Here is a 25,024-nt window from a genome sequence, read left to right on the forward strand (position 1 = left end):
GCACTAGATTTAAAATTTTCATAGTTTCAAAGTCACACAGACTTAAAAAAAAAATAAATAAATAAAAAAAAAAATATATATATATGTATATATACATACATATATATATATATATATATATATATATATATATATATATATATATATATATATATATATATATATATATATATTTATATATATATATATATATATATATATATATATATATACACAAATATTTTGCTTGTGGTTAAATTTACCATGGTTCCAAAAAAAAAAAAAATTATTGAAAAAAGATGCTTGACTGAAAGTCAGTCACTGTACACTCTTAAAATTAAAGGTAGTTTCTCGGCATTGATAGTTCCATAAAGAACGCTTAACAGCTAAAGAAACTTTCCACTGCTTAATAGATGAAAAGGATTTTTAGAATATTAAAATGTACTTCACACTGACAACAAAGGGCTCTTTGGGGAATCCAAAATGATACTCGTACAGTAATACTATCAAAGTCCCATTTTTGGAACCTTTATATTGAGCAGAATAAGAGTTGTATTGATTTCATACAACACTACACTTTTGACAATACACAATATTTTATAAGCAAATATTAAATATAAGCAACATTTTGCTAATGTTATTGCATGATTAGCATGAAGGACATTGTGATAATTTAAAGATACATATTATATATATATATATATATATATATATATACACACACACACACACACACATATATAATCATATATACACACACACACACACACACACAAAATATAATATAATATAATATTATACTACCTAATATTTTTAGCTTCTCTTGAATATTGCTGTTTTAAAAATTATATAAATTTGTGTGTACTAATTTTGGACAGTTATCTTTATAAAGCGCCAGATTTGGTTTCTGTACTGACTAATCTGTATATGCACAAATTTAATATTGTAAAGCTTCCTATAGAAAATATTAACTTAAATGAGATATTTATGATGGGCGTACTCGTATATGCTGAGCAATGGCATCAATTGTTAAACAAACAAACAAAAAAAATTATATTAACCTAAATATTTCAATTGTGCAGGTTATTTAGTGAAAAAAAAAAAGATTATTAAAATGTTCTTGCCAATAATACAAACTTAGCTTATTTAGTAACAGGCCAGTTAACTGTAGGGAACAATAATTGGTTGTTCTGTGCAATAAATAACCTTTATTTCTTTATTTTTGCTATTGTGGCAACTGCTTACTTGCATGTTTTGGATGTTGGTTTTTGAATGTGATGGCGGTGAACTGATGTCCCTAAAAGTAAAGTCTTATTTCACCTCAATATTACAATTCTGTCGTCACTTATTCACCGTCATGTTTTTGCAACTGAAGAAAAATGTTTGCGTTTTGTTGTCCAAACATTAAAAGTCAATGGAGTCTGATGTTGTTTTGAGCATCATTGACTTTCATTATATAGACAAAAACAGCTCTTCTTTCTGTTCCACAGAAAAAAAAAAAAAAGGTCATGCAGGCTTGGAAAATCATGTGGGTGTTTAGAGTATGACAGAATTTTAGATTTTGGATTAGCTAAACCAGAAAGATCTTCATGGTCAACCATTTACTCACAAAGGTTTTGTTCACACTTGGCAAGTTTGGTTTGTTCCTGATGCAAACAACATGTGGACTGGGATCACTTAAAAAATATTTATTTTTCCATTCGAAATGTGGTGTAGTTTAACCAAAAAATAAGCAAAACACTAACCAAAGATCTAAACAAACCAAAATCAGGACATGATGTCACAAAGTGTGATCATAAAAATGACAGAATAGCCAAAAAAGCACCAAACAAACCAAAATAAACAAACTACGAGTTTGAACACACCCCAAGAACATCCCTTAGGTCTGACGCTATTGTTTTAGGCTCTTGCTGATTTCTTTCCCCTCCTCTGTTTTCCTGCTTCTAGATGACTGTCTGCTAAAGAAAAAAGTGTTACAGGCCGGTCCCGAGAATGCCCTGACCCCGGCTTGGGGTCAAGAGGTCACACTGAAAATGCAGGGTGTGCTTGAGGACAGGACTGTGGTGGAGAAAGACAGTAAACTGGTCTTCATTATTGGAGAGGGAGATGTCACCCAGGTGAGACACACAGGCTAGCAGAGGAGGGGCTGCCACAAACACACACACACACACACACACACACACACACACACACACACACACACACACACACACACACACACACACACACACACACACACACACACACACACACACACACACACACACACACACAAGAAGCCCTAGAACACCTGCCTGCATTCTGCCTGTCACCTTGCACCTGCTGCCTACCGAGTTTTCCATAGGGATTAACCTGTGTTTTCACATGTTGGGTTCTGTATGTGTTTACTCAAGGCTGGGAAAACGTCAGCTCCTTGCTGATTCACATCGCAGTGGAAAGTTAGTGAGGCTAAACTAGTTTGCCAACTTGTTTAACGCTTTGAAGGATTGGTTCACCCTAAAATGACACTACTGTCATCACATACTCACTCTTATGTTGTTGCAAACTCATTCAAACAGAAATCCTTGGAGGTTAAGTAAACTCTGGCACCTCAAAATATTTATTATGAGATACAAGAATGAGGAAATGATTTAATTAAATATTTTATTCGCATATATTAACAATGATCAGTAAACAATGCTGTATGAGCTAAATAATTAAATCATAGTCACAGAAGATCATCTATGCTTGCTTGACACGTGAGAACCAATGTGCTTCATTCTTGTATGTCATGTGAGACATTTGAGCTTTCAGAATCAATTACATTTGTTATCTATTTTTTCATGAATGCGCCAAAATGAAAATTCTGGACTGAAACCAAAAACAAAAAAAAAAAAAAAGGTTTGTAATGCAGTGGGTAGCGCGTTGGCGTTTCTGTGTGGAGTTTGCATGTTCTCCCCATGTTTGCGTGGGTTTTCTCCGGGTGCTCCAGTTTCCCCCACAAGTCCAAAGACATGTGGTAGGTGAATTGGGTCGGCTAAATTGGCCGTAGTGTGTGTGCATGAATGACTGTGCATGGATGTTTCCCAGTGATGAGTTGCAGATGGAAGGGCATCTGCTGTGTAAAACATATTCTGGATATGCTGGCGGTTCATTCAGCTGTGGCTACCCCAGATTAATAAAGGGACTAAGCAGAAAAGAAAATTAACGAATGCATTGTAATTATGTATCATTTTAGAAAAGATGGCTCAGTGATTAGCACTGTCACCTCAAAGCAAAAAGGTTGCTGGTTCAAGTCCCAGCTGGGCCAGTTGGCATTTCTGTGTGGAGTTTGCACATTCTCCCCTGTGTTCAAGAGGGTTTCCTCTGGGTGCTCCAGTTTTCCCCACAGTACAAAAATTTGCAGTACAGGTAAATTGAATAAACTACATTGTCTGTAGTGTATGAGTGTGTACGTGAATGTGAGACTGCATGGGTGTTTCTAGTACTGGCTTTAGGCTAGAAGGGCACCCTCTGTGTAAAACATATGCTGGAATAGTTGTTGGTTTATTCCGCTGTGGCGACTCCTGTTAAATAAAGGACTAAGCCGAAGGAAATTTTTTACATTTTTAAATTTGAAAAAATTTATCTATCCTACTTTTCCAAAGTTACTTACTATTAGTAAATGATGTTAAATACACAACAGAGATTATTAGTTGTGATTAAGAGCTATGGAGTATCAGGGCTATGGAAATGCTGTATTTATTTATATATTTATTTATTTTTTTATCAATTTTGTGTTGTATTGCTTTGAAAAGCATGGTATTAGAGCATCTGCAAAGTTATATGTAAAAAAAGTGATTGTCAAAATTAAATGGCTTGATCCCAATGGATTTATTTTTTGTTCTCTTAATAAAAATAGTAAAGATTTAAGTAAATAAACTTTTAGATAAAAAAAAAAAACTGTCTTTACTTGTCCCCCAAAAATGAATGAAGGTCTTATTGGTTTGTAACGACAGGAAAGTGAGTAAAGGATGACAGAAAGTTAAACCTTTCCTGAGGTTAAAGATGAGGTTCCTAAATTTTCTTGAGACTTGAGACTGATATATACAGTTGAAGTCAGAATTATTAGCCCCCCTGAATTATTAGACCCCTTGTTTGTTTTTCCTCCAATTTCTGTTTAATGGAGAGACGATTTTTAGAACACATTTCTAAACATATTAGTTTTATTAACTCATTTCTAATAACTGATTTATTTTATCTTTGCCATGATGACAGTAAATAATATTTTACTAGATATTTTTCAAGACACTTCTATACAGCTTAAAGTGACATTTAAAGGCTTAACTGGGTTAATTAGGTTAACTAGGCAGGATAGGGTAATTAGGCAAGTTATTGTAAAATGATGGTTTGTTCTGTAGGTTTTGAAAAAAAAATTTGCTTAAACGGGCTAATCATTTTGACCCTAAATTTTTTTTTCAAAATATTAAAAACTGCTTTTATTTTAGCCGAAATTGAACAAATAAAGCTTTCTCCAGAAATTTTTTTTTTTTATCAGACATACTGTGAAAATTTCTTTGCTCTGTTATACATCATTTAGGAAAAATTTAAAATAAATAAATAAATTCAAAAGGGGGCTAATAATTCTGACTTGAACTGTATATATAATCTGAAATGTGATCATTTTGATGTATAGGCCCTGGAAGAGTGTGCCATTACAATGAAGAAAGGAGAGATTGCTTTACTTCTTGCAGATTCACAATACACCTACGGACTCCTGGGAAGGTAAGAAAAAACATTATATATAATTTGACCAACAATGTACACACAGACACAACAATTAGTAAGCAGTGTTTTTAGGGGAATTTAGATTTTCATTTTCTGTTATAAGGTCAAAATACAAGTAAGTAAATGTGAGAGGGTGGAAAGTAGTGTTGAATGAGTCTCTTGTGGCATCAGTTTGATAAAGGCCAAAAGTGGCATCTTTCCTTAAAGTGTGTAGGCTCCTTTTTATACCTGTTGCTTTCAGTGCAAACAGGCCCGTCCCCAGTAGCTTGTTAAATGAACCATGAACAGGAGCAGATGGCCTTCCAAAAACAGCATTGAGGCATTCAGGGTGTCCTCCCCTCCCCTATATGCTCTTAATTCTTTATCTATAGGCAATCATTTTGTTTAACCCACTTGTTGCATTCACTGATTTGGATTATGGGGTGAAAACCAATTAATGTGTTTAGTTTTACTTACAATGTTGCTGGTATGTATCTTTTTTTTATGTAAAAAGAGAGTGTTGTCTGAATGAGCATGTTCTTAGGAATGTGTGACAAGCAAATCAGATGACAGCAAAACTGACCCCTGATGGGGCAACCCCCACACATAGGGTGATTATTAGTGCTTTACATGTCTTTGTGTGTGTGTGTTTGCACAAAGTTCTAAAGTGTTCAAAACTTCAAATATATTAAAAAGTTCATCTAAATTGTGCGTGTGTGCGAGTGTGTGTGTGTGTGCACTTACTAAGACAAACTCAGGTTTATGTGATAAAAATTTTATATGGCAAGGCTTTAATCGCAAAAATTACAATGTAGATCGTGTCAAAGCAGCTTAACATAGAAGTTCTAATAAATTGAAACTGTGCCAGTCCAGTTTTCAGAGTTTAAGTTGAGTTCAGTGTGGTTTAAATTTCACTGCTGGAAATCCAAACACTGCAGAGCAAATACATTGATGCGCAGCTCCACAAGACCCAAATTAAGCAAACAGTGGCGATAAAATAAATATCCACTGTGAATAAATAAATGCATTGTTTTTAATTTAAAGTTGCCCATTCAATGTTTCTAATGTTTTTGAAAAAGTCTCTTCAGCTCACCAAGCCTGCATTTATTTGATCAAAACTACTATAAAAATCTAATGTTGAGAAAAATTATTTAAAGCGTATTAAACTGCTTCTATTTTAACGTTTTAATTGCCATTCATTTCTGTGATTTAAAAGATTTTTTGTCTATTTCTAAAATGCTTTCATATTTTATGTAAAACTTTGGTATACAACAACAGTGTAGGGGTGCACAATATTGGAAAAAATCTGACATTGCAAAATTTTGTTTTTCTGCAACATGTATTGAGATATGAATAAAATTTCACCAGATAGATAGCTCTAGTAGAGAAATTGAATAATGAAATAGTAATGTAACTGTATAGTCTTCAAAATACATTCACAGATGTTCTCACGGATGTCCACCAGATAAAAAGTTGTGTTGCAGTTAACAGTCATGTGTTTTCAAGAAGAAGTTCTACAGTTTCAAATTTTCCATGTTGAATCGACATTAAATCAATTGCACGGGTAACATGTGCTAGTTAAAAAAGTGCCTTCAGTTCACAGTCTCCATCTTCACATTTATGCCAAATCCAGCTGCATTTACTATTCATCAGGATCACCGCTTTAGTGATTTAGTGGATAATTCAGTCACAAATTTACTTACTACAGATTTACCCTCAAGCTTAAACAAAACAAAAAAACTGAGCAGAGATTTACTGAGAGATCCACAGGGGACGCAATTCAGGATCAAGCTGTTCTTCTACATGATTGTGATTTTGAGCTTTGGCCTGTTCGTATGATAACTGCACAAGCGCAGATATATGAATGTGTTTTTAAGTGTGTGTGTGAGGGCTCAGGAGTGATCGTTAGCTTTTGTAGCAGTGCAGACATGAGGGCTGAAGGGAAATGCTCCTGTGTGGTTGTCGTCTCTCTTTGGCCCTGTTATGAGTGGTGTCTGCTGGGATCTGGCACATCGTAAGAGGCAGACTGATCCACAGTTAATGGTTGTTTTGATGCTACTGATTAGGACTGTGACCGGCAAACTTAAATTTAGCCCTGGCCCAAAGGTAGAGCTCACAGGCGTTTTGCCAGTGGTTAAAAGGGTGACAGCAAAGCCACTGTGACAACATGTCGTCCCATTGGACTGAATAGGCACAATACGCACACACACACTCATATACATACATGCACAAACACAAGCAGCTACACACCGACAATGCTTCCCTAAAAGGCAGATTCGTTTAGGAGAGGTGCTAAAAGCAGGCTGATATTGCTGGTGAACAGGATTTAAAAAAAAAAAAAAAACAAATAGTTATAACCGTGCTTCGACATTACATTATAAATTATATATGTTTGTAATAATGTTATATTTAAATATGCAAATTAGACATCATTTAATTAAATGGGCACTTATTTGCATACATCTTCAGCACAACAATCTGAACAATTGATGATGTTGGGTTTAAGATTGTTTCATTTTTATTGAATGTTTTATAACATAGTTTTATAATAAAAACTGGAGGAACAATAATTTCCCCCTTTTTTTAAATGATAGTTTTTGTATTTAATTAAGTGCTGTATATAATAGTGAAATAAATATTTCAGTATAATGTTTAGGGTACAGAGACGAATATTACTGTGATCTTTTGGTCTTTGTACATAAATTTAACTGAAGTGGAGATTTATGGCTTGATGAAATAGAAAACAATCATTTTGCAAAGTTTATAATTTGTGTATGCATAGTTAAGTTAATTAAATATACACCCACTGGCCACTTTATTAGATACACCTCTCCAACTGCTTGTTAATGCAAATTTCTTATCAGCCAATCACAAGGCAGAAACTCAATGCATTTAGGCATGTAGACAGGGTCAATACGATCTGCTGCAGTTTAAACATCAGAATAGGCAAGATAGGTGATTTAACTGACTTTAAACATGGCATGGTTGCTGGTGCCAGACGGGCTGGTCTGAGTATTTCATAAATTGCTGATCTACTGGGATTTTCACGCACAGCTGTCTCTAGGGTTTACAGAGAATAGTCCAAAAAAGAGAAAATATCCAGTGAGCGGCAAATCTGTGGGCGTAAATGCCTTGATGCCAGAGGTTAGAGGAGAACTGGTTTGAGCTGATAGAAAGGCAACAGTAACTCCTATAACCACTCGTTAGTATAACATTAGTATGCAGAAGAGCATCTCTGAATGCACAACAGGTCCTACCTTGAGGCAGATGGGCTACAGCAGCAGAAGACCACACCATGTGCCACTCCTGTCAGCTAACGACAGGAAACTGAGGCTACAATTTGCAACGGCTCACCGAAATTGGACAATAGAATATTGTAAAAATGTTGCCTGGTCTGATGAGTCTCAATTTCCGCTGTGAAATTCAGATAATTGGGTCAGAATTTGGCATCAACAATATGTAAGCATGGATCCATCCCGCTTTGTATCAATGGTTTAGGCTGCTGCTAGTGGTGTAATAGTGAGGGGGATATTTTCTTGGCACATTTTGGACCTATTAGAACTAATTGAGCATCATGTCAATGAAACAGCCTACCACACGGAGTATTGTTGCTGACCATGTCCATTCCTTTATGACCACAGTGTACCCATCTTCTGATGGCTACTTCCAGCAGGATGACACGCCATGTTATAAAACGTGAATCATCTCAGACTGGTTTCTTGAACATGACAATGCATTCATTGTTCACAAATGGCCTCCACCGTCACCAGATCTCAATCAAGTAGAGCACCTTAGGGATGTGGTGGGACGGAAGATTTGCATCATGGATGTGCAGCCGTCAAATCCGCAGCAACTGTGTGATACTATCATGTCATTGATCATTGCCACATCCTGAGAGGTACTGTTTTCTAACAAGGTGATAGTGCCAAAAATTGGCCTAGCATACATAATACAGCATTTTTACAAATGTGTAAATGCAAATGGTTTTGAAAAAAACGTGTCATGTGTCATGTGCTAACAGATCAATTACAACAGATTTCATTTCAGTAAAACCAAACCTGCCACATATGAACACATGCTTACACTGAAATTATCTAAAGAACATATTTCTATCAAAAGAAACTATTGTGCAATGGAAATGGTTCTAAGTTGTTAACATTTCTTCATGAAACCACAGATGCCAATAAAGCACCTTTATTTTTAAGACCTGTATGTTTGACCTGCAAATACACCTCTACTATCTTAAAAAAGCAAACAGAATCATATAAACAGGCCTGTTAGATATCTGAGAACTGAGCCATATAAAGGCCCCTTTGACAAGAGCTCAAAAAAACATCACCTTCGACATGTTATCCTTATTTGACAACTGTGACGGCTTGTCAAAGTGGCAGTACAGCAGATGGAGGGGGTGGAAAGTGCCAGAGAGGAAGTGACTGAGGGAAGAAGGGGGGAAAAGGAAAAGTTAAAAGGAGCCTGAGAGAAAATCTCATTTAGTTTCTCTCCAGTGGCTGTGGCATGTATTGACTGAGCTCTGTCGGTAGCCGGTTACAGACAGCGCTGTCTCCACCAAGAGCACTTCACAGCTTTTTGTTGGAGCCGACAGCATACAGACTGATTCAGATGACTGTGATTGGAGTCGCAGCGTTGAGTGGATGAGTTTTTTTTTTTTTTTTTTTTTGACACTAATGCATGCATCAGTGGTTTATTAGTTATGAAACAGCAGGTGATTGTTTTTCGTTAATAGAGGTGGATCAAGGTTAAAGCACATGTTTATCTACTGAAAATGCACATCAGGGAAACAGGCCGTGTTTATAACAAAAATATAAGCGCAACACTTTTGTTTATGCTCCCATACTACATGACCTGAACTCAAAGTTCTAAAACTTTTTCTATGTACACAAATGGCCTATTTGTTTCAAATATTGTTCATACATTTGTACAAATCTGTGTTAGTGAGTGCTTCTTTTTTGCTGAAATAATCCATCCAGCTCACAGGAGATCTGTATACAATTCCTGTGAGGTGAAAATCTCCCTGCTCTTGCATTGCACACATACACACCAGATGTTTCACCCATTGAGCATGTTTGGGATGCACTGGATTTACGTTTGCAATATCCAGCAATTTCTCAAAGCCACTAAAGAGAAGTGGACCAATATTTAATATGCCAGAATCAACAACCGGATTCACTTCAATGGTAGGCCAGCCTAAGGCACACCTGTGCAATAATCATGCTGCCTAATCAGCATCTTAATATGCCACACCTGTGAGGTGGATGGATAATCTAAAAAAGAACACAGATTTAGAGAAATGAGTGAAGAGTACAGTGATCTCTCGAATCGCGGGAGTTTTGTTCTAAAAATAACTCGCAATAGGCGAAATCCCCAAAGTAGTCAGCTTTATTTTTTTCAATTATTATAGATGTTTAAATGCTGTAAATCCTCCCACTACACACTTTTCTCAGTCATGCAATAACATTTTCACACGTTTCTCTCTTGATTAAACACTCTCAAACTTGGAAAAATAAGTGCAGTATTATGAAATGAAACCAACTGCAGTCAGTGATCCAGTGGCGTAGCGCAAAATGCGGAGGCCCCCCTGCAGGGATCACTGACGGGGCCCCCTGATGTATTGGTGACGCGATCTCAAATTAAGGAGTGATCACAAATTAAGGAGCGGGGAAGGCAGGCGGGGTGGAGCGACAACGCGGGGAAGCCTTCACAAACTGAGGAGCGATCACAAACCGAAAGCGGCGAGAGCGTCAAAGTAGCCAGAAGTCATTCATTTTCAATAAGAACCGGCGCGAGAAACAGCGTGGCGCGTCTTCTCCGGTGTGTGAGAGTCAAGGAGAGATCAAATCAAGTCAACTTTGAGCTACGATATGACGCGGTTCGGCGGCAAGCAATCAGAATTAAGTAGTCCACCGCTTGAGAGGTGTTCAGAGAAAACAGACCTGTGAACTTTGGTTCCGACCACAGTTGTTCCCAAGAGTTTGATTATTGCGGTTGCTGGATTTTCAATTATTGAAAATCGTGATGACGCAGGGACCCCTAATCACGCGGGGCCACCCCGCGGTGCGTGCCCTGCGGGCCTGTTCGCTACGCCACTGCAGTGATCCACAAAGCTAAAGCAGACTCTATCCTTATGTCTTGTTGCAGACAGTTACAACCCTTTTTGCATCTTTGTTAAAACCTATTGCTGCTGTTGTCAGTGTGTTTTTTTCTTCTTTATTTATCTAACAACCTAATATTAATTCATTCCGTAATGGTGCCCTACAGCTGCGTATTTTCTACCTTCCTTTAGCATGTTCAGAAGTCTAACTTTTTTTGCACAGAGCAATGGACTATGATAGTAGGATAAGTCCAAAAAGGCGCAGTACTTTTTGCGGTTGGGTCTGTTCTAATTCGGGTCATGTTCTCACCACAAACAAACTGCTCCAGGGTTCATGAAAGCGTACCGAGACCACCTCTTAAAGAGCTCTTGATAGGCTGTTTTGGTCCGCTGTTGGTGCGCACTAGAGTGCGATTACTACATTGACACCTGCCCATACTATGCGATTTTACCAAACTAAATAAGGTGTGAAAACACCCTGATTGACAATCGTCTACAGCCAATCAGGAAGGAGAACATAATGCGCTAATCATGACGCTGAACACAATGAGCTGCAAAAGAATGCATGTCAAATTTCTCTAAATAAACTATGAGGCCGCGAAAGATGAACTACGTTATAGCGAGGGAACACTATTTAAGAGAGATATTGATATAAATAAAATTTAAAAAAGGGTGGGGGTGGGGATTGCAAAAGTGTTGATTGTACATAGTGTTAAAACTATGCATTTTTGTTGATTCAATCACAACTGGATGACTATATAAAATAAAGGTGTAAACAGAGTCTGAAACATTTTAAGTTTGTCTACCTTCATGCATTTTTCTAACCAGCTAGCTATCTAATTTCTGAAAACAGATTCATATATATTTGACTGCATGAATGCATCTCCGCTAAACAATCTCCAAATCCTGCTCTATATGCAAATTTATCTAGATTACATTGACTAAACTAAAGCATCAGACACATCACATTTTATTTATTTAATACTATTATTTACAGAAACACAAGCTATATATCTTATTTGGCATTCAAATTATTTTATATGGATGCTATAAAGTATCATTATACGAGCACACATTGCAAGCTCGAAGCTTACTTCCTTTATAGGCTAAATGAAACATCTATTTTGTCATATAGAGACATGCAAGACATCAGTCAAACCTTTAGAGGTTTTAAATTAATTTATGTATAAAATACTCTCCTAAAAACAAAACCATGTGCCTTTGCAAATATTTGCAGCACTTTATATTTTTATTATTATTATATTATTATTCATCTCTTTTCACAGAGATGGCTTACAGGTGTGTGCTGCATCTATGATGTTAATGCTGTCGTCTGATATTAATTTAATTTTATCATTTCACAGTCAAATATGAAAAAAAACGAAAACATTTAAATCAAACAAACACCTCAAACTGTTACCTGTGACCTTCCTTTGCTTATGCATTCCTCTAGTATATCTCACTGTCATATAGACAAAACCTGTATTTTCATGTTTATTTATTTATTTTATATTTTGGGAGAGTAAAATTTACATATGTGGTTTTAACAACCGGATGCTTTTAGACCTGTCTTCCGGTTTTATCTCCTTAAATGGTCTAAGTGATCAGATATCCATCTCAAATGAGTTTCGGAAGGCATTTATACCCTTATCATGATCAGATAGCTATCCAATCAGAGAAAATGCATGAAGTGGCCAGGTGTAAATAGCCCCATAGTTTACATTCGTGTGGTTGAATGTATTAGAACAGTCACTCTTTGCCTGGCTACTGACATAGTTATTAGGCTACATTCAAACACAGCCAAAGCTTTCCCTACAATATATATATACAGTATGTATGTATGTATGTATGTATGTATGTATGTATGTATGTATGTATATATATATATATATATATATATATATATATATATATATATATATATATATATATATATATATATATATATATATATATATATATATATATATGCATGCATACATACATACATACATACATACATACATACATACATATATATATATATATATATATATATATATATATATATATATATATATATATATATATATATAAATGAATTTTTTTTCGTCTTAAAAATTATATGCATAAACTTAAAAACCACTAAGACTACATCCATGTGGCAACAATTTTGTGTCCATACATGTATCATTTACAGAAATGTCATGCATCTAAATGGAAATGGGAAAAGTAGGTAAAACTGATGTAATATGTATGCCACACATTTGTATGTTCCACTGTAAACATAAACAAGCAGAGACGCAGGACAGCCTAAAAGCAAAGAATAATGAAGTGAGCATTCACACAAAGTCCTACAGATGCAGAGTATAGACATGAACACATGAAGAAGATGACGCATGCATGTTAATATGTCTCTGCTGGGTGTAGTTAATACAGCATGACCAGGTTTTGTTGTAATAAGTAATAGTGCTAATAAACTTAGCAGTGCCTGCAGCACAGATACAGCCCTATAATCTGTATTGCTGTTGTTCCCGGTTATTATATGTGGGGTTCTTCCTCTTTCTGGTTATATGCTATCGTGTTGCAGATATTTGGACTGGAAACAAAAGAAAGATTGCAAAGAACATTCAGTTACTTTTTTAAAGAACTTCCAGAGTAGCTTGTTTCCCAGTACTTCCCACAAGTTTGAAATATACTTGCAGTGGTAGCCAGATTGAAACACACCATTTACTCACATCATATAAATAGTTAACTGTATGCGACAAACAAAACACAATTAAATTTTTAACTATAATTTTATTTATTATGACACTGTTATACACTGTTTCTTGTCAATGGGTTAACAGAAAAAAAGACTTGAAATAATAGCATAAACCTTTATGCTATTCAGGAGCCATGTGCACCCACTGACAGGTAAAATCTGCTCCTCTCTCTCTTTTAAGTTCAAAGCAAACAGGAGCAAGGCAAACGTCAAAGAAAATGAGAAATAAATTACAGAAATGAATAAAAACAGACAATATCTTTTGAAATTATAATAATTTCAATATTAAAACGTGTAGATTGTATAAATAAGGCAAATATGCTGATTAACCATTACTGATGGTGTGCATATATTTTGCAGCTGGTTTAGACCAGTCATTTTGTCTTCTACGAGTATATAGTAAAGAGTCCTTTAGATTATTTATTATTTAATGCCTGACTGTGTGCACGCTGTCAGCTATGAAGCCAATCGAAAGTAGGCTTAAGTAAATAAGTAATACAAAAACGGCTACGATTAACGACAGTTTTAGAACGTGAAAGCTGAATCCCGGACATTTTAGGAGATTTAGAAACCTCCGGCCGGACAAAGTCCCAATGAGGTGTATCTCTATGGGTCTGCAAAGCAAGTGGGACTGTCTGTAGGAGTATTGAGAGGTCTCATGCATGTAGCTGGGTATGTTGTTACACCAGATTATAAATCATTATTTCTTTATATAATTTAAAAAATATTATTTGTCAGGGTCTTTTATTTTGAAAGATTGTTGTACGCTTTTGCAGGGTTGGGAGTCACATGTGCATGTCGGCTGACATTGCGTAGTGAGGGAGGTATAAGTTTTGGCGCACTCAGAGCTCATCCTCTTTCCAGCTGTCTGTTAAGAGAAGAAAGGCAAGAGAAAGACCCAACTGATACTGAGTGAGTGATTGCCTGAGTGTGTGTATTTTACAGGGCAAAATAAAATCACCTCAGCATGACCAGATTAAAAATAACTCAATGCAGAGAAGGGTGTCACGATGGCGCAGTGGGTAGCACAATCGCCTCACAGCAAGAAGGTCACTGGTTCAAGCTGGGTCAGTCGAAAAGAAAATGAATGACAACACAGTTAAACGACCACTACAAAAATGGTGCCGTGACCCGAATTCTAACCGAGATTGCTGCGGTTGTTGGGTGTGAGAAAATTGCACACCACTCCCTATCATCCCATGGGGAATGGACAAACTGAAATATTTAACCGTACCCTGGGTGATATGATCCATTCGCTTGCTCTGAGGTCCAAAGTGCTCACAAATGTTGAATACACTTACCTTTGCGTACAATTGTACGAGACACGAGACCACTGGGTATCTACAGTTTTTCTTACTGTTTGAAAGGACACCAAGATTACCGGTGGGCGTCTTGTTTGAAAGTGTTATCTCGAGTGACAAGTTGATGGTCACAACTTAAGAAAAGCAATGTCAGTTGCTTTTTATTAATTAAAGATTTCATTAATGAAATATATCACAACGCAGAGAAACGACCGCAACACGCAAACAGAACGAAGGTTTTCCTAGTGTTTACAACGAGCTCATCGACAGTTTTTACAAAAAAATTTTTGTAGTTTCAGCTCATTTTAAATAAGGAGTTTGAACAAACAACAAACCTCCTTTTTGGAGTGAATCACATTCATCTTTATTTGACTTGTAGCCACTATTTACTGTAAGTTGTTCATTTGCATAGCATATGCCAACGACAGTGACGGTCCAGAAATTCCAGACAGCTTTTAAAAATGCTCCTAATGTAAATGAGTCACCCATTTTGCTGGAAAACACGCCATCACATCAGCTCATACCCACTCACACAAAAACACTGTTGCTTTCTCACCGACACACACTAAAAACACACACAGATAGACAAACACACCCTCACTGTGAACCCTGCACTCTTCTTTTCTCTCTCTCTCTCCCAGGCTTTTATCTGTATACTAGCCGAAATCCAACACCCCCGGCAGATAAACATGCTGGACACGAGCAAATAACAAATTAGTGTGTGAGCCGGGTACAAAAGTTCCCCATCCAAACAACGTGTTGTATGTGTGTGTAATAGCAGAAACACGATCCTGTCTTTTCCAGCATGTTGCGGAGATGAGGAACATCTCCCTGTTGGTCTTGGCCAATAGACTCAATGAGCCATGATAGAGAGGAAAGTGTGTATTTACTCGGACATCGAGACATGTCGTAAAACTTAATGGACAAACCCCAGATGGCCTGGGATGAACTGGAGTGGATCGCTAACAAGAATATCAAGCTGTAACGGTCTCATAAAAGAAAAGAAAAGCAAAATGCAGTCCCTAAATGACTCCAGTGTGACTTTCAGTGAGAAAAGTAAATGTGCTGGGGATGAGTTTAATGTAATGAGATGCAAAGGTCTCTGATTCATAATGGCTGTGAAAGCTGTAGGTAACTATGAGTATGTTTACATGGACACCAATAATCCAATTTTAATGTGACAGAAGACTATACTCTGATTAGGAGTCTACCATGTAAACTGCAATTTTTCATTCATTTAATCTGAAGGTGATCATATTCAAACTAAACAGAAATGGGATTAAGACACGTGGAGTATGCCAATTGTTGACGCATTATTGAAGTGCAGTACAGACATGTAATCAACTTAATCAAACTATTACCACATGTTAGCTTGGCATAAATATAACTTGCTCAAACCCAGCTAACATGGAACATTCCCAGAACATTCAGTTACTTGTTTTTTATAAAGTTTGCATGCAACATTATTAAAATAATATTGCTGTAATGTACTTGTACTGTTGATAGAAAATGTTCTTAGAACAACATTCTAGGAACATCTTTGGGATATTAGTTGTTATTGATGAATGTTTTCATAATGTTGATAGAAAAACGTATTTAGAACATTAATATAATGTGAATGAAATCCTCAAATAACATTGTAACCCTCCTGATGACTTAAGGGTTAAAAATGACATGTGACAATTTTAACAACACTAAAAATGCCCTTTTTTTTATCTAAATGGCTGTTTTATCTTAATGGCCAAACATTAAAAACTAAAAAAATACAAATAAAAATATATTTTTGGCTGTGCACATAGGGTACAATGATTGTCTTATAGGGCTTAATTAAACAGAAATTTACTCCACAAACTACCGACACACACTTCCACACTCATGCACACTCAAACAACTCATTCCCCAAAAATACCATCCACATAAAAAAACTTGCACGAAAGCGTTTTATATAACTTACTGAGAACAATATGGAAACATTCTCAGAGCATTAAAATATTGTGAACAAAATGTTCCAATAATGTTTTAAAAGGTCACAGAACTTTCACAAAATAATTCATTCATTCATTTATTCATTTTCTTTTCAGCTTAGTCCCTTTATTAATCTGTGGTCGCCACAGCGAAATGAACCGACAACTTATCCAGCACATGTTTTACGCAGCGAAACATCCATACACACTCATTTACACTCAAACAATATAGACAATTTAGCCTACCCAGTTCACCTGTACCACAAGTCTTTGGACTGTGGGGGAAAGCAGAGCACCCAGAGGAAACCCACGCGAATGAGGGGAGAACATGCAAACTCCACACAGAAACACCAACTGACCTAGCCGAGGCTTGAACCAGCAAATTTCTTGCTGTGAGGTGACAGCACTACCTACTGCGCCACCGCGTCTAACTCACAAAATAGTATGATATATAATTTATTGAAACATTAAGTGGATGTTATTAGAACCTAAATTTGTTATCTGGGAATGCTCAGCTAGAATTAAAGAAATATTCTCGGTTCAGTGCTAGTTAAACTCAGTCGACAGAAATTAATGGTATGATTATCATGTCAAAAATTTATTTCCACTTCATGCTTTTGGCATAAAACAGACTTCACTGTTTTCTAACACTATTCAGTTACTGTATTTACTCACAACCAAGCTGTTACAAGATGTTTATGTGACTTGATCTTCAGCTGAAGAGAAACTAAGGATCTGGAGCCAACATTCCAGGATTTTCTTTATCTAATGGAAGTGAACGGCCTTGAAGGCATAACTGAGCCAAAAGTGAAAAAATGCTTTTCATTTATTCACCCACAGGCTGTCCACGTTGTAGGTGACTTTTTCTGTCCAGTTGAAAGATTTTTAGCTGCAAATGTGGCTTTTGATTAATATAAAGTAAGCCAATAGTTACTGTCTCTGAAAGTAAAACAGAAAAATCAATTAGGGAACACAGAATTACCCAAAACTCTTGATTGTGCATCCACAGCCAAATGAGGAAATTCAATTCTTTAAGAATGAACGAGTTATGGATTAATGGGCGACACAGATTAGTTATTAGCACTGTAGCCTCACAGCAAGAAGGTCAAGTCCTAGTTGGGTCAGTTGGCATTTCTATGTGGAGTTTGCATGTTATCCCTGTGTTCGTGTGAGTTTCCTCCGGGTGCTCCCCTTTCCCCCACGGTCCAAACACATGCGGTGCAAGTGAATTGGATAAACAAAATTGTCCAGTGTATGAGCGTTTGTGGGAATGTGAGAGTGCATGGGTATTTTCCAGTACTGGGTTGCGGCTGGTAGGGCATCTGCTGCGTTAAACTTATGCTGGGATAGTTGGTGGTTTATTTCATTGTGGCGACCTCTGACAAATAAGGGACTAAGTCAAAAGAATGAATGAATAAATAAATAAATAAATAAATAAATAAATAAATAAATAAATAAAGAGAGAGGGAGATCCTTTTTGGTTCAAATTAAGATTATATATAAAAAGATACTTTTGCCAACAAACTTTTTCACTACAAATGCAGACTTCTCCGCACTTTAACAAGTGATTAGCTATGTTACTTTGAAAAGCATTACTTTAAAAAGCATTAAAAAGCAACAAAGCACCATTACTTTTAAGTCAACGTAATGTTTATAATTAAGCACATAGTTTATTTACTTTATAATTTTAAGGCAACAAGTATTTGTTTTTGTTTTTTTAAGTCAAATAATCGCTTTAATAGTAGATTCACTCACATTTTAAAGTAAAGTGAACCAAACACTTGGGCGACACGGTGGCTCAGTGGTTAGCACTGTCGCCTCACAGCAAGAAGGACACTGGTTCAAGTCCCAGCTGGGTCAGTTGGCATTTCTGTGTGGAGTTTGCATGTTCTCCCTGTTTTCATGTGGGTTTCCTCTGGATGCTCTGGTTTCACCCACAGTATAGGTGAATTGGATGAACTAAATTGGCCACAGTGTATGAGTGCATGTGTATGAGAGTGTGTATGGGTGTTTCCCAGTACTGGGTTGCAGCTGGAAGGCCATCTGCTAAGTAAAACATATGCTGGAATAATTAGTGGCTGTGTCAACCCCTAATAAATAAGGGACTAAGTCAACGGAAAATAGATGAATGAATTAAACACTTTAAATGCAATAGGTTAATTTATTAATCCGGGGTCGCCACAGCGGAATGAACCACCAACTTATCCAGCATTTGTTTTACGCAGCAGATGCCCTTCCAGCTGCAACCAAGTACTGGGAAACACCCATACACTCTCACATTCACACACATACAGTACACACTACAGCCAATTTAGTTTATTCAATTTACCAATAGCGCATGTGTTTGGACTGTGGGGGAAACCGGAGCACCCAGAAGAAACCCAAACGAGTACATGTAGAACATGCAAACTCTACACATAAAAGCCACCTGGCCCAGCCGGCACTTGAAGCAACAACCGTTTTGCTGTGAGGTAACAGTGCTAACCTCTGAGCCACCTTTCTGCCCTCTTTTTTTTAATATAAACTTATATTTGTGCATGTATATGTCTTATTTCTTTTAATGTCTCAGCAAAAATGTTCCAAGTACTTCCTCTTAACTTTGATATTTACCTATTTTAAGAAAAGAAAAGGACGGGGGCTCAAATCATTGTCTGTGTTGTCAACAGCCTACCGTCATCTTCTTTAGAATGCAGATGTGATTGTTTAATTGTACTGTTTAGTAATTTATCATTTTAGAGTCAGAAACCTTCGACTTTGACCCTTCAAAACAAACCTAACCAAAATAATGACGCAATCACAGCATTTGACACAGCATTTGAATACCGATGAGCAGTTAGCACATGATAACCGTATTAAATTCAGCTCAGTCAACTAAGGATTAGCTGTAACATCATCGTTATTTATGGCCAAGATCTCCCACTCAATTTGAAGCAACTACAACCTGACATTCTCAAACAATTACACAAGTCTTTTTTTTGAACGCAAAACCATACACTCACACAGAATGAAAACAGCGTCGAGAGTGGTGCGAACAGATTGAGCCTTTAAGCAAACATGGTGCGAGTTGTGTAGGTGTGTGAAACGATGAGACGCTTCTCCTCTCATCTGAAAGTCAAATTGCGTGATGAGGATTTGGTGAGTGTACTGTATGTGCCATTGATAAAATCTTTCCGGCTGCACTGACATATGACACATTTTTGCACACACACATACACACGCAGTCGCTCAGCCAAGTAATGAGTGTGTTCGCAGCATGGCTTTTAAATTGACACACATACACTAGTTCTAGTTCTGCGACTGTTTGTGGGCCAAGTGTTGAGAAAGAGCAGAAGACAAGAGCTGGCAGGAGCTTCTATATATCGCACTCAGAAGAAATGACTCAGCAGTTCAAACGGACAGTCAGAAATCTGCAAGTCTCAAACATCTGTTTCAGGAAAACCATGCTTGTGCATGCAGAAAAAGACATTATGGAAATATATTTACTGCAATGTGTTGAAATGACAAGGAAGGTTGCTTGCGTGGTCTAACTTGAGTCAATTCAAGTTTCACAATAATTATTGTTTCAAAGCTGCTTTACAAAATGTGTTTATTATTGCATTACAATTAAAATCTGAAAAGTTAAGGTAATTAGTTAACCTGCAGTTAGATTTCCAACTGCCACAAGGCTGCACTAAGTGCTTTAAAGAGATAGAATAGACAAACGATATGGACATAAAAAAACAGTAAAAGGCAATAGGCACATAATATGAGAGAGCAAAAATGTGTAACATAAAAATAGCAGAAAAAAATTTGCCTAATTAAAATATACCACCATAGTTGACCACACTGACAAGATTAAGAACAAAACTGTTTTGATCGCCCCGTTTTGAAGGGATGGACTTATGTTTCAAGAGACTTAGAAAATAAAGGGGTGTTTAATTTAGACTTAAAAGTAGAAAGTGGCAAAGCCTTTTTTAGTTCTAATGGCAGCGTGTTCCGGAGGCGAGGACTTGCTATGGCAAAAGTACGTTCGCCACTACTTTTAAGGTGGGCCCTTCTAATAAAAAAATAAATAAAAAAAAGCTGATCAGCGGAACGCAAGTGTCTGGATGTTGTATAGACAAAAATCAGTTGGGATAAATAATGTGGGCCCAGACCATGTAGGGCCTTATTCACAATGAGAAAGATCTTAAATTCGATTCTTTGAGTCACCGGTAAGACCTCAAAAGGTCTCTCCAGGTAGATTTAGAAGGTAGATTTTTTCGATGAATGATCTGTTAAGCTGCATCCCGATCATCACAAATACTCTAGATGATCTATTGGAACCCACATGGATCCAAGATTCTCACACAAATCAGTTGAGTTTGCTGAAGAAAAAAACATGGTTTGGAGTTAAATTCAGTATGGGTGTGTGTAAGAGATCTGCAGAGTGGATGGCAACATCAACAGCTTGAGGTATCAAGACATTTTTGCTGCCCATTACGTTACAAACCACATTAGAGGGCAAATTCTTCAGCAGGATAACACTCCTACTCATACTTCAGCCTCCACATCAAAGTTCCTGAAAGCAAAGAAGGTCAAGGTGCTACAGGTTTGGCCAGCCCAGTCACCAGACATGAACATAATTGAGCATGTCTGTGGTAAGATGAAAAAGGAAGCATTAAAGATTAATCCAAAGAATCTAAATGAACTCTGTGAGTCTTGCAGGAATGCTTTCTTTGCCATTCCAGATTACTTTAACCACCACCCCTCCACTCCCCACCCCCCTCTTGATTTACGATAATATGTATTTACAACTTTTGAGTGTGTCAAAATGTGTCAAAAGTATGATAATGATAGAGAATGGAGATGAGGGAACTGAGGAAACAGGTGGAAGAATTAAAACTTAAGCATAATCAGACATCTGCATAATAAATCTGAGAGCTCTTTCAGTTCTTTGATGTTCAAAATTTATAAATATAATAATATATTATAATTTGAGCCAGACAGAATCTAAGGATATTTTTTGCTATTTCTGTGGAGAATTTTGTAGTTAGTTAGTTTGTTTATTTATAAAGTTTAAAAGTGCTGAACTCAATCGATACTAATTAAAATAAGTCCTACATCACATACACAGCAATTAAACATAAGGCAAACCCCTCAACATTAAAAGGGCTTAAATGCAAAAGAACAAAGATGCAGTTTCAGGAGCTTTTGAAAAACAGATAGAGTTGTAGCGTGTCTGATGTGGGGTGGAAGCCCAATAACAGAAAAAGCAAGATCCCCACTTTGCTTACACCTTACGCTTATAAAAAAAATGTGGATTTATGTGGAATTATTTGGGGATTATCATAACTAAGAATTTAATATATTAAATGAAAAATAAAAACTTTTTAACTTTTATTTAATGTTTACAATGCAAATCTAACTAGATCCACTTATTTGGTGAACAAAGCAAGTCTATCATATAATATAATATCTACTAACAGACAGAAAATATTACTGCAAAAACTGTATTGTAAATAAATCAAATGAACACTTTAATATTGGTCAATATTATTACTAAAATTAATTAAAAAACTGAATAGATATAAATTAACACATATTTAAACAAGAAAATAAATAGACTCATTGATGGGCCAAAAATCTGCAGAAATCTGTGGTTTCTGCACGCACAGATTCCATGTGGGCCTAATTATAAAATATTAATATTAATAAATGTTGTAATATGTATATGATTATATACAAAATTATATACAATATTTATACAATAATAATAAATAAAATAATATTAATATAATAATAAATAAATAAAATTAAATTCTATTATATAAATAGGAACATTACAACTATATAATTTAAAATTGATAATTTAGCATAAACCATTTTACTGAAATCACACAATATGAATCAGTGTATATGAGTGTGTGTGTAAAAGAGAGAGAACTTGAGAACTTGCATGACTCACAGTGAGTGACCAATCCCTGCTGACGTGCAGCAGCACTGCATTTTTATGAAAAGCTTTTTGACATCCGAATACTGACAGCATGCCTATTGGCCGAAACTTGATATGCAAATGTACATCTTTCTTTTTAGCTTGGCTTATTTACATCACTTAGCTCCTTACTAGCAATCTTTCAAATGCTTGCATTTTCCTGCGTGCCTGAATGTCCTCTTTACATGTCACGCAGAGTATAACCACATGCTAGCCTGTAAGGTTAAAATGTATGCAAATATCAGAACAAACTACTGTCATTCATCATCATGTGTAGCTTTGGAAACATGCAGCAGGTTCATGATAAGAGCCCAAGTCATGTGATTTCAGAGATTAAGACTGTTAAATGCTTGAGCTGGAACTCCTGTAGAAAAGTGAATCAGAGCCACTCCCAGCTGGCAGGCAGAGGTACACACACAGTCACATAAATTCACATCCAGACACATTCACACACTCACAAGTGCACACGCTCGCTCACTCACTCACAGCAAAATTCAGATGAAAACACACCCACAATCAGTGACATTGATGTCTTTGGAATTTGGTTGCTGGTCATTGAGCTATTACTAAACTCATTGACCTTTACTTTGGAAAGCACTATAAAATATCTTAGCTATAATATGTAAATGTTGAAGAATAGTGTGGTGCTGTGCATTATTCTGCATTCCTGTGTGTAGTCACTAGGTTTGAGACTTTGATCAAAGCCAGATCATTGACTTTCAGCACACAGTACATTTTGTTCTAACCAGCTTAGGGCATGATTCTCGAGTAAATGCATTTTGGACATTCATTTAACAGCACTTTGGAAGCCTGATAATGCACATTTTTGAAAAGCAGGTCTCAAAGTCTTTAAAAATGATAAGAATATAATTTTAGTCTATTTGTATAATACAAAAACAAGAGATAGTGAAAATGATGGCATTATTTGAATGCATGTTCTGCTCACTCTTGAGGCATGTGCAACTAGAACTTGCCAACCAAAACAACACTATTAGACCGGTGGCCTTTCCACGGTTTCATACCTTGTACCTGGTACATTTTTTAGTAGCATCTTGGGTGAGGTTCCAAGAAGCTGTACCATTACCAAAATATGATGTATCCACACTGCTGACCATTACTTATGTTTCCATCCAAAAATGCTAATTAAATGAAAGCACAAAACTGGTATATCACTTAAAGACATTCAAATAAAGAAGTGTTTCCTTCCAAGGAGTCAAAGAGAACAAAAGCGTCACTTCCTGGTTAACTGGCGCCAAATATCAAAATTAAAAACGGAATTTGCAACAGTAGGAGAAGCTGCGTCAATCTTTTCTTTATTTAATAAATGACTTATGCCTCAGAAGGCTATGTATGCGTGGTGGCTTTTAAAGGCGTGAGACGTGGAGCACAGACACTCTTGACAGGTCTGGAGTTAATTAATAACATAATAACACTAATACTCAAACGGTTAAGGTGTTTCAGAATGACTAAAACAACAATTAAGATATTTTACAGTGTGCTCAGCCTGCTGGTTTGTCCATCGTCACACATTTTTATGATCACACGATCTCTTACAACAGAATCATATCACTTTTTTTAATGCACATACTGGAATTTGTTCGATAAAAGTGTTTCTGTTGTAGTTTATGCGCATCTTTTCTTATCAAATAAAGAGTTTATCTTCCATCAACCGTATTTATGCGCATATCCAAAATGTTCATAAAATGAATGGATGGAACCGTAGATAGTGTGTTATGGTCGTGATCTTCCAAGAAATTAAAATTCACAAAATTTGCTAAAAAATTTCCTGCATGCCCTCTCCCTTGACAAACAAGATATTGGATGAGAGTATGAATTAAGGACTGGTGGAAGAGTGTTGTTTAAATGAAATTTAATACAGCATGTCGTATGGGAGAAAAACAAAAACTAGTGCCAATATAGACTCTCCTGTCACAGAATGTGGAGAAAATCCTAAATGATGGTAATAATTTGATTACTGTGTTTACATGTCTGTACTGCATTTCAATATTCAATATTTCAATAATAAAATGTGAAAATCAGCCCATTATTCAATTTTGACCTTAATTGAATTAACCCTCTACTGCACAGTGTAACCATATGGCAACATGATACATATGTTTATTTCTCTGCCACTGTTTCTTTAAGACAAACATTTTTTTTTTGGTGTTGTTGCTGGAAAGAGAAGACCTCAGTGTATCCAATGATGTGCTTTGGTTAAGTCACATGACATATTTTCTGTAGAGTGATTTC

The 25,024-nt window shown here is 36.3% G+C and overlaps 2 protein-coding genes across 5 annotated transcripts in view; one reads left to right on the forward strand and one right to left on the reverse strand.

Moving 5' to 3' along the window:
• Positions 1 to 25,024, reverse strand: part of LOC147839744 (uncharacterized) — a 512,229-nt gene that overhangs the window by 276,267 nt on the left and 210,938 nt on the right. The window lies entirely within an intron of this gene.
• The window catches only part of fkbp16 (FKBP prolyl isomerase 16), a 95,276-nt gene that overhangs the window by 3,550 nt on the left and 66,702 nt on the right, over positions 1 to 25,024 (forward strand). For all 4 annotated transcript variants that reach the window (XR_015514273.1, XR_015514272.1, XM_087291937.1 and 1 more), the window contains 2 exon segments: positions 1,927 to 2,096; positions 4,634 to 4,722. Coding sequence is in view for 2 of the 4 variants with exons in the window: in XM_087291937.1 (XP_087148063.1) it covers positions 1,927 to 2,096; positions 4,634 to 4,722 (259 nt within the window). In the remaining 2 variants the exon portion in view is untranslated.

Source organism: Danio rerio, chromosome 18, assembly GCF_052040795.2.
Source record: "Danio rerio strain M-AB ecotype USA chromosome 18, GRCz13ab, whole genome shotgun sequence".
NCBI classification, from domain to species: Eukaryota; Metazoa; Chordata; class Actinopteri; order Cypriniformes; family Danionidae; genus Danio; species Danio rerio.